The sequence below is a fragment of the Thalassophryne amazonica genome, chromosome 12 (genome assembly GCF_902500255.1).
Source record: "Thalassophryne amazonica chromosome 12, fThaAma1.1, whole genome shotgun sequence".
Classification (NCBI taxonomy): Eukaryota; Metazoa; Chordata; class Actinopteri; order Batrachoidiformes; family Batrachoididae; genus Thalassophryne; species Thalassophryne amazonica.
The window spans coordinates 71,895,455-71,912,295 of NC_047114.1; the positions used below are offsets into that span (position 1 = coordinate 71,895,455).

General features: G+C 40.8%; 1 protein-coding gene across 1 annotated transcript in view; it reads left to right on the forward strand.

Moving 5' to 3' along the window:
- ak5 (adenylate kinase 5) overlaps positions 1-16,841 on the forward strand; it is a 294,513-nt gene that overhangs the window by 41,048 nt on the left and 236,624 nt on the right. Inside the window, 2 exon segments of the mRNA XM_034183075.1 lie at positions 2,157-2,324; positions 9,544-9,716. Of these exon segments, the coding sequence (XP_034038966.1) occupies positions 2,157-2,324; positions 9,544-9,716 (341 nt within the window).

The window sequence follows — 16,841 nt, forward strand, 5'->3', positions numbered from 1 at the left end:
GGTCACAATGCTCAGGTATTCTGCCACTGAGTTCTCTCTCTCTCTCTCTCTCTCTCTCTCTCTCTCTCTCTCTCTCCTCTCTCTCTCTCTCTCTCTCTCTCTCACTCTCCCCTCCTCTCTCCTCTCTCCTCTCCTCTCTCTCTCCCTCTTTCTCTCCTCTCTCTCCTCTCTCTCTCTCTCTAACTCTCTCTCTCCCCATCACTGCAGTAAATGACAAAATAAAATAACTAGAAGGGACTCAAAGAGTGTGAACCTCCTGCGAATGCCACATATTCCCCCCCAACAAAATACCGACTTTAACTTGCATTTAGCATCAAGGATCAAACCTCGCCAGATTTCAAGAGAACAAAAACAGGACTGTAGTCTACATGTATACATTTATTAGTTCATGATCGATACATTTGTTAATTCCATGCTCCTGATTGCTTCAATCTCCTTCCAAAATATGTTTGGGATCAAATTCAAAATAAAATCCCTGATTTTTCTAACACATTATCCATCTGGTCACCAAACTTCATGAACATCCTCGAATAACATTTTGAGTTAAATGTTGCTATGTGCCAAACGTTCTTCTGGATCTCAGTTCCAGAATACGTATGATCCAGATCATATTGAAAACTGCATCATTTATTTCCCGTTACATATCTGTCTATTCAGCATATTTCATTGAAATCCATGCATTACTGTTGCAGTCATCCTGCTAACAGACAAACTAACAGACAAACTGGACAAATGCCTGTGAAAATATTACCACCTTGGTGGAGGTAATAATATAATAAATTAATAAACAGAGAGATATATTTTCTGTTTCTTCTTGTTTTCCGTTTCTTCTGTTTGTAAAGAAATTCTTGTAAAATTTGTAAAAAACCTTGTAACTGTTAGAATGGCCTAAGCAGTGGGTCACCCCTCTGAGTCTGGTCTTCTTTAGGTTTCTTCCTCAGTATCATCAGCTGCCCCACTGTTGCCTGTGTGCTTGCTCAATGGGGTTGGTAAAGTTAGACCTTAATCGTGTGAAGTGCCTTGAGGCACTTCAATTGTGAATGAGTGATGTATACATAAAAATAAACTGAACTGAATTAAATTGAAATTGAGATGTGGAAGGGATATTTTAAGAAAAAACAAATATTCTTGAAGATTAAAATGACAAATTCATAAGAAAAAAAATTGTGTTTATGTGTTTACCTCATCACACCAGAGACGCTGCTGGTAAATGGAATGTCACAGATTCAAGTTAATGTGGTGGAACAGCATTGCGGAACATGGGTGCATTTTAGCATTATCTTGTCCCCTGAAGGACTAGTAGCTCCACCAAATTGGTACGGTAGGACACATGCACACAGTGGGAGCTAATTGTGACAAGCAGTGGCATCTGTAATAATAAGGACATTCCTTGATGACAAAAATATTTTCTTTTTCTTATAAATATGCAACTTTATCATCAGATTTTTTTTTCTCTCAAATTTATTACAAGAACTACAGAGATCAGTTTATTTGATTTTTTCACAAAGAGAAATAAGGTTTTTTTTTATTTTTGTGACAAATTAATGAAGAAAAAACATCAACAGTAAGAGAAATGTATGCAGAAATATGGGGTGCATAAATCCTTTGCACAGTAATGCATCCAGTTGTACTACAATGAACAGATATGAGATTGCTGGCTTCAGAGTTGGGTTCTGCGGGCTAATCAGGGATCGAGATTTCTTTGCCTTTTTCTTTCTCAGCTGATTGCTGGAATTCAAATGTGCTCCATTTTGCTGGCTGTTTGGGAATACTGCTTGCTTTTTTGTGCACTTTATTGTTCATTTAAATCAATCAAGTATAAATTTTAAATAAAATTAACAGAATTGTTTTATTTGTTTGACTGATTGGTTGATTAATTGATTGATTGATTGATTAATTTTAGAGCACTTGAATTATTTTGAGTACAAATATTTGCCCAGTTTTAAATAGATAAGTGGAGAAAATTCCAAACTGAAAGTTATATTTTCCTGAAAATTCTGGGGTTGTTTAAAACTTTTTCACAGTGTTAAAATTAAACAGTGCCCATTAGCTTATAATTCTGCCTCAGCGTTTTTGTAAAAAGCTGTTTTATTCAGTACCATGTACAACAACTTTCTCACTTACATTTTCGTTGTGTCTGTGTGTGTTTGTGACAGTGTTGCCGGATAGTCCCAATTTTCCCTACAGACGGTACGATCGCCTCCCTCCCATTAGCCAGTTTTCCATTGAGAGTGACTCAGACCTTTCAGAGACGGCAGAGCTCATAGAAGAGTACGAGGTGTTTGATCCATCCAGACCACGGCCTAAAGTCATCCTTGTCATCGGTAAAGAGACACGACGTCAACAAATAACAACATCAACAAAATACTTCCACAGCTGAGAAAGAATGGAAGTGGGTTGTGATCCATGTGCCTCAAATCTTTACACAATACAATGAAACCCATGAAGGGGAGCATACTGTGCAAAATTGATTTTCTTGTACCCATTGCAGTTAAGTAGTTGAGATTTTACAATAAAGACACAGTTGGGTTTAAAAGTATTTGGACAGTGACACTTTGTGTGTGTGTGTCTGTGTGTGTTTTCTTCTGTACACATTGTAAATGAAATGAAAAAAGATGTATTTAAGAACTGCAGCCAATTTTATATGTAGTCTCTGTAGTTTCAAAGTTTGAGAGTTTTATTTAAAGTACATTGTGGTGGTGCACATTGGCAAAATTACAAAAATTGTGTCACTGTACAACCACTTAGGTACCTGACTGTTTCCAAAATCCCCCAATGTTTGGGTATATGGTTGGGGGCTCTCTGGCTGTGGCACTTGGGTACAGTGAGACATTTCCCTGGGCACTGGCCTGCCTGGGTGTACGTGCATGGTGGGCTACTGTGTGGTGGTAGCGCTGTTGCCCTGTGGTCTCAAGGAGGTAGAGGATGGCTGAAGGGTGTAGGATGTGTCTTGGGTCAGCCAGGGGTGTGTGGTGGGGGTGGTGTGCTGTGGGGCCGTCTGAGCACCTCTAAAGTGGAAGTCATTTTTCTAGTAGTTCCTTGGCTGGCCACTTGAGCCTAGCTCCAAAACAGAGCACTTTCCGATAGGACTCCATGTTAAAATGTCCAACTTTAGAGCAGGAACAAACATGCTTACAGCCTGATACAAATGTTCCATGCTAATGGAGATAGCGCTTTTAGCAGCCGTCAGTAGGTCCACGTAAAGCAGGATTACAGAGGCAATAAATGGCACAACTTTTGCTGTCCCCACCAAAGCAAACCGTTAGGAGAACCACCACGCAGTCCCCAAAAATGTGATTTAGCTTGTGGTTCGTTCTCAGACATGTTTAGGCTTTTTCCGTCACACATGGAGCCACCCACGCTTCGTTGTGAATCAGTGCAGGCGGGGCTCTCAACATGGTGGCACCCAGAAAAGGGGATCATTTTGGCTGTTCTAGGTCTCTGTAGAAAACCAGTGGGTGACATCACGCAGGCTTTGTCCAGTCTATGGAGAAAACACAGCAAACAAATGAGTATTAATTAACTAGGCAGTAATACCCATGGGCATGAAGACAGTAAGGGCCACTGAGATCTGACTTTGACCTCAGCGACCTTGCCCTTCACCCAAATGACTAACCTAGGACTGACCTTATCGGAGGTGTTCTGGAATCCATCTAAGTGTGTGCCACATTAGGTCTAAATCAGAATACTGATTAAAAACAAATTACTTGGCTTTTGAAAAAAAAAAAGAGTTATTTAAGGGCAATTTCAAGGTCAACCTTTATTGATATACCAAGTTTGGCAGAACTCAGCAAAGTGACCTGGGAAAAGTAGACCAGGCAGAGATCACCTATGTATGTGTGCCACATTTGGTGCAAATCCGAGTGAGAATCTTAAATTTTGATTTTTGCGCAAAATGATGACCCAAATTAATTACCTCACCTGGACGGTTTCAGGACTCACGCATGTATGTGTGTGTGTGTGTGTGTGTGTGTGTGTGTGTGTGTGTGTGTGTCAAGTTTGGTGGCTACCAGAGTGAAAATAAAATTGTTGACCTTTGACCCCAATGGCTTTGTTCTTTGTCAAAACAAACCCTTGGAACGTTCTGTATTTGCTTCAGTGGTGATCTTAAAATACATGACTTCAATGCTGTGATGTTGTTAGTTTGCCTGTGCATCCTGCCAGCGTAGTTTTCGGGGTATTAGATTGTAGCCCCGCCCCCTGCTGTTATCAGCAGTGCAGATCTTGTTGAGTGTCACTCACTGTGTTAACCACACGCTCTTCTAATCTGATTTCCTTGATGGACCTGCAGTAACCTGTCATATAAATTCATTATTCTTTTAAATGTAGCATGACAGCTGTACAGAATGAATGATGGTTCTGGCTGAGCCAGATTGAAAATGAGTTGTTTATAAATCTTTCCAGAAAGAGGAATTTGTTTTTAAGAGCTTGAAATCCTTTTGTACTTGAATATACTTTGTTTTTTGATGTGTACCTGGGATGGTCACATTATACTAAGTGTGGCTGATTTATCCTTGCAGAACAAAACCAGCTCTCGTCTTGTCTTTGTGAGAATATTGTGTCCTATTTTAAGGGGAAAACAGTCTGACAGTAGCTGACGTCTCTTTCGAGTATTGCTCATCTGTCACCTTTGCAGAGAGAGACTAGACAAAAAGAAGTGCGCAGTCAGCAATCAGCACAGGGGACGAGGTTGAATGTTACAAAATATTTGGATATAAGATAAGGTGCACATTTTTAAAGCTATATCAATGATCCTTGTAGACAGGGCCAGCGCAACCTATAGGCAGTATAGGTAATTGCTAAAAGCGCTGCCCATCCGGGTGAGGGTGCTACGAATAAGGGAAACACATAAAGTGAACTTTCACTTTTCTTACTACTACTAAAAATACTAAAACTAGTTAATAAATAAATATAAACCCATATTGATTCATCTGGATAGCAAAGCCTATACTCAAGATGATGATAGTGTGGCGAGCGACATGGAAGAACGAAGAAGAAACAACAAAGACTGAGCTAGAGCCTTTGCCTTTTCTGCATTCTGCCACAAAGAGGTGCTACTACAACCCCTGGCAAAAATTATGGAATCACCGGCCTCGGAGGATGTTCATTCAGTTGTTTAATTTTGTAGAAAAAAAAGCAGATCACAGACATGACACAAAACTAAAGTCATTTCAAATGGCAACTTTCTGGCTTTAAGAAACACCATAAGAAATCAGGAAAAAAAATTGTGGCAGTCAGTAACGGTTACTTTTTTAGACCAAGCAGAGGGAAAAAAAATATGGAATCACTCAATTCTGAGGAAAAAATTATGGAATCATGAAAAACAAAAGAACGCTCCAACACATCACTAGTATTTTGTTGCACCACCTCTGGCTTTTATAACAGCTTGCAGTCTCTGAGGCATGGACTTAATGAGTGACAAACAGTACTCTTAATCAATCTGGCTCCAACTTTCTCTGATTGCTGTTGCCAGATCAGCTTTGCAGGTTGGAGCCTTGTCATGGACCATTTTCTTCAACTTCCACCAAAGATTTTCAGTTGGATTAAGATCCGGACTATTTGCAGGCCATGACATTGACCCTATGTGTCTTTTTGCAAGGAATGTTTTCACAGTTTCTGCTCTATGGCAAGATGCATTATCATCTTGAGAAATGATTTCATCATCCCCAAACATCCTTTCAATTGATGGGATAAGAAAAGTGTCCAAAATATCAACGTAAACTTGTGCATTTATTGATGATGTAATGACAGCCATCTCCCCAGTGCCTTTACCTGACATGCAGCCCCATATCATCAATGACTGTGGAAATTTACATGTTCTCTTCAGGCAGTCATCTTTATAAATCTCATTGGAATGGCACCAAACAAAAGTTCCAGCATCATCACCTTGCCCAGTGCAGATTCGAGATTCATCACTGAATATGACTTTCATCCAGTCATCCACAGTCCACGATTGCTTTTCCTTAGCCCATTGTAACCTTGTTTTTTTCTGTTTAGGTGTTAATGATGGCTTTCGTGTAGCTTTTCTGTATGTAAATCCCATTTCCTTTAGGCGGTTTCTTACAGTTCGGTCACAGATGTTGACTCCAGTTTCCTCCCATTCGTTCCTCATTTGTTTTGTTGTGCATTTTCGATTTTTGAGACATATTGCTTTAAGTTTTCTGTCTTGACGCTCTGATGTCTTCCTTGGTCTACCAGTATGTTTGCCTTTAACAACCTTCCCATGTTGTTTGTATTTGGTCCAGAGTTTAGACACAACTGACTGTGAACAACCAACATCTTTTGCAACATTGCGTGATGATTTACCCTCTTTTAAGAGTTTGATAATCCTCTCCTTTGTTTCAATTGACATCTCTCGTGTTGGAGCCATGATTCATGTCAGTCCACTTGGTGCAACAGCTCTCCAAGGTGTGATCACTTCTTTTTAGATGCAGACTAACGAGTAGATCTGATTTGATGCAGGTGTTAATTTTGGGGATGAAAATTTACAGGGTGATTCCATAATTTATTCCTCAGAATTGAGTGTGTCCATATTTTTTTCCCTCTGCTTGGTCTAATAAAGTAACCGTTACTGACTGCCAAATTTTTTTTTTCTTGATTTCTTATAGTGTTTCTTAAAGCCAGAAAGTTGCCATTTGAAAAGACTTTAGTTTTGTGTCATGTCTGTGATCTGCTTTTTTCTACAAAATTAAACAACTGAATGAACATCCTCCGAGGCCGGTGATTCCATAATTATTGCCAGGGGTTGTATTTTCACACAGCATAGAGACAATGGCAGTTGTCAAACACACTACACTTTACACTTATGGTAACAGCAACATGATACTCAACCAAACTGACTAAACCAATTGGAATACAAAACACAACAAATCAACAACACTAACACCATTGTTAAACCAACATGAACAACAATAACAACATTTAAAAAGTCAAAACCCCAAACTACCATAATGCATTTCAATACAACAGTTTACATTCCGCCATTGTGTCTGTGCTATGTGTAAAAAATAACAGCACCTCCTTGTGACAGAGTGCAGAAAAGACAAAAGCTCTGGCTCGGTCTTCATTCTTCCATGCAGCTCACGACAATAATATGATGAATAATTTTTTCCGTTGCATTGCATCCGGTAGTTAGCAGTGTTAATGTGCCTTCATCCACGATTTGCTAATTCCTAAGGCATTATGGGGTGAGGTTCACCTAAAGTGACCTACCCAAAATAAACTGTTGGGTGGGGATAGTTGGTAGAGGCTTTGAGCGGAGTTTCTCTCTGTCATTTTGACATGTATTGATTGTCAAGAAGAAAGTGTGGGTGGGTGGGGTGCCATTAAAATCTTGCCCTGGGCGCCAAATTGGTTTGTACACACCGGCCAGTTTTCTGTTTAATACAAACTTTTCCTTTATCGTTACATGAAAAGTTTCTCCAGAGTGCTTATTCCTTTGTTTTGCTATTATAATAAGCACCTAAAGCACCATTTCAAACTTTACACAAATTTTTCAATGGCTGTCAGGACATAAACATTAAATTTTTAATCAATTTCAATTTAATCAGCTTATAAAGCACCAAATTACAACAAAAGCCATCTCAAGGCACCTCACACAGAACAGTTCAACATAAAAAATTGAAATAATATAATCAAATTAAAAAATTCAAATACATAATTAAAATCAGAAGTAAAAGAATAAAACAGATAAAAAATAAAAACTATTCATAAGAAAGAGAATAAAAATAGGTTTTAAATCTTGACTTAAAAATGTCCACAGATTCCGACTACCTCACGGTCACAGGAAGACCGTTCCACAGAGCGGGTGCATGATAAGAAAAGGCTCTTTGACCCGCTGACTTCTTCTTCACCCAAGGAACAGAGAAGTCCCACATCCTGCGACAACTGGGCCGGCACTTAGAGTTCCACAAGATCGGACAGATAAGACGGCGCCAGTCCATGAACAACTTTATAAATCAATAATAAAACCTTAAAATCTGTGCTCACAGAGACAGGGAGGCAGTGTAAAGATGGGTGCCAAAATAGGTGTGATATGTTCAAACCTTCTGCTTCGTGTCAGAAGTCTGGCAGCAGTGTTTTGAAACCTGTGTCACGTGCATGCAGAAAGATCAGATTCAGGCTAATTCTCCTATTTAAGTGAACACGGACTAGTTGTTTCATCGTGGCCTTAAAATTATAGAAATGGGCTTGTTTCCAGAGGGTCATAAGTTTGAATTCCTGACCCAACCCTATCTCACGGCATTTTGTGATGGCATCAAGAAAAGTACATTAATCTCTTCGTTTGTGATACTGTCGCGAAAACCGGGAAAAGTGACGGGAGCACAAATTAATTTCATTATGGGGGCATGAAATGTGGGGTGAATTGGGGGGGGGGGGGGGTCTGGGGGTTTAGAATAGAATCTTTGTCATTGCACCTACATATATATATATATTATATATATATATATATAGATATATATATATATATATATAGATATATATAGATATATATATATATATATAGATATATATAGATATATAGATATATATATACACACACATACATACATACATACAATGAAATTGTATGTATATATGTATTATGGTTAAAGTTTCACATTACACGACTAAAGTTTTTAGCCTTGTACAGAGGAGGCCAATCTTATTTTAGTCAATGGACCACCACCTGATGGAGGAGGAAGGAAGGAGAGAGTTGTGGAGGGAGCAGGTGTTCCAGGACGGGAATAATCCATTGGAGATGTTTACAGATGCAGAGGTCGGGAGCGCTTCTCTGTTGCAGCGGACTCAGCCATGTTTGTAACACACGGATGAACCAGGAAATTAAGAAAACTGTTGCACATTGAAGGCATTTCTTGGCAACGGCACTCGCAATGCCGCTATGACCGTGAAAATCATCAACTAACGTAAGACGGCTAAGCTACAAGTTTAGCCATTGATGTGAAATGGAGATTAGACGAATAATGTTGGGTGACTAACCTTAGTCAACTAAGTAAGCTTAGTAGACTAAAAGATTAGACTGCTTTATGAAACTGGGCCCCGATGCAGTTGGGCATCTTGCATGGCAACAACCCGACACCAACACGATTGTGAATGGGTGAATGTGGTGTATTGCTTTTAAAAGATCAAAAAGAGCACTAATACAGCTCATTTGCCATTTAATTAATCAATATAAATCAGCATCTACCACATCTCCTGCTGTCTGGTGCTTTGTGCAGCATTTTTAGTGGAAAAGAGGATTTGTTAGCAAATGTAGGAGGTTCACACATACCTGTTTGTGTTTTCATACCCCACGCTTGCTCTTCTCCCCTGTGTATTCTTCCAAAAACCCACATTAGCAGTAACACACAGTCACTTTCACACATGTGCAGACACAAACAACCGAACAGACACAGTCACCCACACAGTCTGGGTTTCTCTGTCTAATACACACATGCACCCACGCACAAAGTCCTTCACACTCCAATACAATATCACAAATACACAAACACATAAGGATAAATTCCTCCCTAAACACTGACAGCTCTCACTCTACACCTGTAGGTGGCCCAGGCAGCGGCAAAGGAACGCAGTGCCTCAAGATTGCAGAGCGCTATGGCTTCCAGTATGTGTCCGTGGGCGAGCTGCTGAGGAAAAAGATGATCCACAATGCCACCAGCAACAGAAAATGGAGCTTGATCGCTAAAATCATCACCAACGGCGAGTTGGCACCACAGGTGTGTGCGTATGTGTGAAATGGAGAGAATATGACAAAAAGGATGAGTGTTGAGTGTGTCCACTCACTTCCAGGTCATTATCACAGCATCCATGTAACAGTGCACTAATTAGCAGTATGCAGATCAAAGGCATGCTGCAGAGAGCAGTACAACCATCTTATTAGCATCCGCCTTTGCTCGATAATGGCTCTGCCCTGGAAGAAAACAAGTGCACACACCCCGTGATGATTGCTCATTCAAACACAGTTTTCAAAATACACGCAGTTCCCATACACTTTGAAATGTTTGATTAGAAAGTTTATTAAAATTTTCATGTGTGGAGCTCGTTCAAGGCATTCAAATATAGTTGTGTGCACAGTCTTGGCCTTTACATCCTTGAGAAAGTATCATCAGCATTTCCAGAGAGGCTCATTGGCTTGTACTGTACAGAGATTATGGAGGAGCAGTCTTTAAAAACATGAATGCAAAATTTGGTGGCAAAGTCAGAAAAAAAACTATAAGTCCTTGGAGACCTCATCCTAAAAATCACCATACAGAGCAAGTTGAAAGTAGTGAACTTCCTAGATGCCACTCTTAACCTTACAAGCTGAAAATATTACTCATTCAGACAATACGACAACATACATCAATGTTGAGTCCAACTATCCTACTTCCATAATTAAACATATTCCAGCATCAATGAGCACAAAAATATTAGGATTATCTTGTGACTTAGATGAGCTCAACAAAACCTTGCAGTATTACACCAATGCCATCACATACAGCAGGTACAACAAAAACATCCAGAGTGTGAAAAATCATAGCCGAGGGAACCAAAAGAAAAGAAATAGATCAAAAAACATCATCTGCTTTTATCTGTTTTACAGCCAAATTTTCAGATAACTGTCACAAGGTCATTCCTACAAGTTAGTTAAGAAACATTTCACAAGGTCACATAAACTCCAAAAAATAGTCAACAGGAAAGATGTTAATGTCAGCTACAGCACAACTGACATACACGGAGGTTTCCACCCAAAGTCCAGCACCCTGAGGCTCTATGAGCAATGCAAGGAGGGAGGGTGAGGATTAGTGAGTGTCAGAGCCACAATCCAGGATGAGATGAGGAGCATCCAAGAATACGGCCCCTTGAGATCAGTTGCTACAAAAATGCCTCAGGCAGCTGAAGACAGATGGTGATAAGGGACAGGAGGAGGAGATATCATGGAAGACCAAGCCCCTTCATGGGATGTACCATCAACAGACAGAGAAAATGGGTGACATCAAGAAGACCTATCAGTGGCTAGAAAAGGCTGGTCTAAAGTACGGCACAGAGGCTGTGATCATGCCAGCACAAGAACAAACCCTAAACACCAGATCCATAGAGAGAGGAGTCTACCGCGGCTGACAATTCAATTTAATTCAATTTATGTAGTTTATATAGCGCCAAATCACAACAAAGCTGCCTCAAGGCGCTTCACACAAGTAAGATCTATTGTTATCAACCCCTAGAGCAAACACACAGGCGACAGTGGCAAGGAAAAACTCCCTCTGATGATATTGAGGAAGAAACCTCAAGCAGACCAGACTCAAAGGGGTGATCCACTGGTTAGGCCATTTTACCAAAAAGGTTTACAATACAGAACACAACAACAATTGATGAGAGTCCATACAGGCATCCAGTACACCATGGGGAGGGGGTTGGGGAACCAAGGACCCAGCACATAGTAGCAGGATGCAAGATGCAAGATGAGACAGCATACACTGAGAGGCACAACCAAGGGTCGGGAATCATGTACAGGAACATCTGTGTTGCATACGGATTAGAAGTCCCGAAGTCCTGATGAGAGACAACACCAAAGGTGGTTGAGAACAACAGGGCAAAGGTCATGTGGGCAGAGCCGGCCCAAGGCATACGCCAACTACGCGGTCGCTTAGGGCCTCCACGCCACCAGGGGGCCCCGAGAGCACTGAGACGTTGTGATAAAAAAGTAAATATATACATGAAATTAAAATAATACTGAATAATTTAAACGAAATTGTATTACACCCGAAAAAAATAAATTCATTTTGACAAAATACCAATACTAGGTTAATTGATGCCTCCTGTTGGCTGCTGCCACCGTTGGGCAAATTTAGATGCACCGCTTGGGTCAGGTGGTCGATGACTAATCGTGAGGAAGGAAGTGAGTGCAAGTCACAGAAAAGAAATTATCCCTCTGGAGCGGAGAAAAGAAAAAAGTAGTTGGAAGACGAGAAAAAACAACAAAACAAAGGTAGGTTTGCATGTCCAATATTACAATTTTTGTTGTCATTATTTGCGAAATGCTCCGTTTGTTTAGTGTAAAGTGCTTTAGGTGTCTTAAAGTCAGAGGCGATTGCTCTAAGACTGCAAGGGAAGCTCAGCTTCCCCTAAAATGTCAAAAAATAAGTGATCAAATACTGTTGTGTGTACATGTCATTGACTAAATATGCGCTACAACGCGCTCAACTTTTTTTCAGAATCAGCTTCTTATCACTGGTAACGACGCGGCTTTCCACTCACTCAAACCCGCAGATTCACAGTGCTTTAAACAGTGGGGACACTGAGCGTCCACAGAGTTCAATAGCGACACAAAGCACACAGCGAAACGAGACGAGTCATTGGATAAATGCTGGGCTTTGTCCCGCCCATCAGATGCTCAGCGTGTCTGGGAGTCTATGGGGCAGTGGGCTGGCCCGGACGCTAAGCTTCTGCATTATGATTGGATGATCTGTCTGAGGCTGAATCCCTTTTTGATTTGCGAAATGAGCGAATCAGCGATCTTTTGGTGTAAACATCCGTGGGAGCATTTTCATTCTGTTCTGAGTTGAACCGGAGACTTTCCTAATCCTCTTAGCAGCATTTTCTTTGTTAAAAACGACTAGCGACAAATCAAGCTTCTATTTCTAGTGGGGTTTTTTTTTTGGTAGCTGCTTGTGTTTGGAGACCGACTTCTATCACTCTTTCTGACTTCTATCGCAGTTTCTGTCCCTATCAAATCAAATCAAATCAATTTTATTTATATAGCGCCAAATCACAACAAACAGTTGCCCCAAGGCGCTTTATATTGTAAGGCAAAAGCCATACAATAATTACAGAAAAACCCCAACGGTCAAAACAACCCCCTGTGAGCAAGCACTTGGCGACAGTGGGAAGGAAAAACTCCCTTTTAACAGGAAGAAACCTCCAGCAGAACCAGGCTCAGGGAGGGGCAGTCTTCTGCTGGGACTGGTTGGGGCTGAGGGGAGAGAATCAGGAAAAAGACATGCTGTGGAAGAGAGCAGAGATCAATCACTAATGATTAAATGCAGAGTGGTGCATACAGAGCAAAAAGAGAAAGAAACAGTCTAAGTCTATAGCAGCATAACTAAGGGATGGTTCAGGGTCACCTGATCCAACCCTAACTATAAGCTTTAGCAGAAAGGAAAGTTTTAAGCCTAATCTTAAAAGTAGAGAGGGTGTCTGTCTCCCTGATCCGAATTGGTTTGAGCAGCGGGTGCTGCTGAGCTCCTCCACCGTCACAAAGCACTCACAGGCGGACACACTAGCCTCGCGCCAGTCGTAGCAAGCTGCACATAATGGCAGACAATTTGAATGTTGTGGACCGAATTTTGGCAAAGTCATTTGATATTCTTCCTTACGAAGAAAAACTTCGAGTTAAACAGCAGGGCAGATCAACTCCTCAGATTAATTTGGTTCAAAAGGTGGAGAAAAGTAGCTCAGCTCTCAATGGTTTGCAGGCCAAAGTTAAAGCAATAGCCCCCAGTGCAATGTTTGTGCATTGCTATGCACACACATTGCTGTTATGTTGTGGATTTCTATGTTCATTTTGGAGATTATTTAAGTATTGTATTTATTATTTAAGTAGTTAATTTTGATTACAACTTTATTTTTTTGTAAGATAATGTGAATGTCATTTGATTCTATTTTGTATTTGGATATTGAACATTTTGCACACCATTGCACATCTGAAAGAAATTAAACTATTTAACGTGTTTACTATAAATGCAGTCTCCTGCCTGCTGATGCTACTTTCAAATAGTTAAATTAATGAGCCATACTTATACATCACTCTGTATGTAGAAGTTAATTAAAACATATTTATGAGTTTGCTACCCCTTTAAGGTTAAAAACAAGAATGACACCTGTATGATGTAAGATAATTAGAAATAATGCTAATGATTGTGGGCACGTTACACACATAACAGTGTAGCCTATGGAATAATGAGGCATCTGGTGCTGAGGTGATGGTAGGGGGGCCCCAAATGAAATTCTGCTTAAGGCCCCATAAAGGCTTGGACCAGCCCTGCATGTGGGACTTCAAATTCCAGACAAGCAGCTGCTGGCCACCCAACCAGACAGAGTGGTGGTTAACAAGAGAGAGAAAATTGCAGTTGTGATCGATGTGGCAATCCCAGCTGACAGCAACATCAGAAGGAAGGAGCACAAGAAAATAGAGAAATACCAAGGACTGAAGGGGAAACTGGAGCAGATGTGGAAGGTAAAGTCCTAAGTGGTCCCAGTAGTAATAGGAGCAATAGGAGCTATAACCCTCAAATTAGAAGAGTGGCTCCAGCAGATTCCAGGCAAAACATCAGTGATCTCTTTCCAGAAGAGTACAGTACTAGGAACAGCTAAGATACTGTGCCAAACCCTCAAACTCCCAGGCCTCTGGTAGAGGACCTGAACTTGAGCACACACACACACACACACACACACACACACACACACACACACACACACACACACACACACACACACACACACACACACACACACACACACACACACACACCACCCTCCCCGGGGGGATTGAGAGGGAGATTTTTATGTATATAAACTAATTAAATCATAAAATAAATATTTGTTGGCAGAAAGCACACATTGACACTTATTTGCAAATGGCAGAGAAGAGTGCACTTGTTCACGTGTGCATGTGCTTGCTTGCATGAGTCTGCACATGCATCTCACAATGTTCCTTGCCTTGAAAGTTTTACAGAAGCTACTGTGACAGTTTCGTGCACGCGTCGTGCATGAGCGTGTACAAAACTGTCGCAGTGTGAACACAGTGTGAGGAACTGGAGTATGTGTAACTACATTATGCAGCTGCTGTGAAAAAAACAAAAATTACATGCCACCCACAGGATTCGAACCTGCAATGTACAATTTCAATTTCAATTTATTTTCATTTATATAGCGCCAAATCACAACAGAGTTGCCTCAAAGCGCTTCACACAGGTAAGGTCTAACCTTACCAACCCCCAGAGCAACAGTGGTAAGGAAAAACTCCCTCTGAGGAAGAAACCTCAAGCAGACCAGACTCAAAGGGGTGACCCTCTGCTTGGGCCATGCTAAAAACATAAATTACAGAACAATTCACAGAACAATTCACGGATGAATATACAAGAAATGCTATTGGCGCACAGGACAGGAGGATCGCCAACACGAATACAACTCCCATCTCTGGATGGAGCTGCACCTTAAACAGAGAGAAAAAAAACAGAATCAGGCATCAGAAAGACAAAAAAATACTGTATAATTTGCCAGCATTAAACAACAAGAAAAACAGAGAAATACTAAGGTGATCACCGGCCACTAGCCCTAAACTTCACTAAAAGACCCAGAATTTAGGTAAAGTTGAGGCCGCGCCCGCTCCAATTACTAATAAATGAATTAAAAGAGTAAAAAGCGTAAAACAAAACTGTACCAGTATGCTAGCCATATGAAAGGGAAAATAAGTGCGTCTTAAGTCTGAACTTGAAAGTCTCCACAGAATCTGACTGTTTTATTAAGGCAGGGAGATCATTCCACAGAACAGGGGCATGATAAGAGAAAGCTCTGTGACCCGCAGACTTCTTATTCACCTTAGGGACACAAAGTAGTCCTGCACCCTGAGAACGTAAAGCCCAGGCCGGTATGTAAGGTTTAATTAGGTCAGCTAGGTAGGGAGGTGCTAGGCCATGAATAATTTTATAGGTTAGTAGCAGAACCTTAAAATCTGATCTCACTGGGACAGGAAGCCACTGAAGGGATGCCAAAATGGGTGTAATGTGGTCGAACCTTCTGTTTCGTGTCAAAAGTCTGGCTGCAGCATTTTGAACCAATTGGAGACCCCTAATGCTAGACTGCGGTAAACCAGAAAATAGAACATTGCCGTAGTCCAATCTAGAAGAGATAAATGCATGGGTCAGGGTCTCAGCATCAGCCATAGACAGGATGGGATGAATCTCGCTATATTTCGCAGGTGGAAGAAAGCAGTCCTAGTAATATTTCTAATGTGGAGGCCAAAGGACAATGAAGGATCAAAAATTACCCCAAGGTTCTTCACTTTGTCAGTGTGATGTATGACACACGAGCCGAGGCTGAGCATTAACTGGTCAAATTGATGCCCATGTCTCACTGGACCAAGAACCATCATTTCAGTCTTATCAGAGTTTAAAAGTAGGAAGTTTATAGACATCCAACTTCTCACTGCTGCAAGGCAGTCTTCTAAGGATTTTATGTGAACAAGATTACCAGCAGTTATCGGCATGTATAACTGAGTATCATCTGCATAGCAGTGAAAGGTAATCCCAAAACACCGCAATATGTGCCCAAGGGGTGCTATATAAAGGGAGAAAAGCAGGGGGCCTAAGACAGACCCCTGTGGAACCCCAAATTTCATGTCACTAAGGTTAGAGGTAGTGTTACTGTACAAAACACAGTGACAACGACTGGTCAAGTATGACGTCAGCCATGTAAGGGCACTCCCAGTAATCTCAAAATGATTTTCCAGCCGATCAAGTAGAATATGATGATCCACTGTATCAAATGCAGCACTGAGATCTAACAGCAACAGAACCGTAGTGGTGTCCGAATCCATTGCAAGCAGAACATCATTCACCACTTTAGTGAGAGCCGTCTATGTGGAATGATATTTTCTAAAAGCAGACTGCAGTGGCTCAAAGAGATTATTCTCAGTAAGATCTATGAGCTGCCGTGAAACCACTTTTTCCAGAATTTTAGAGAAAAATGATAGATTTCATATCGGCCGATAGTTTGTCAATACACTAGGGTCAAGATTAGGTTTCTTAAGTAATGGTTTAATCACTGCAGATTTGAATCATTTAGGAAGAGATCCAGAAGTT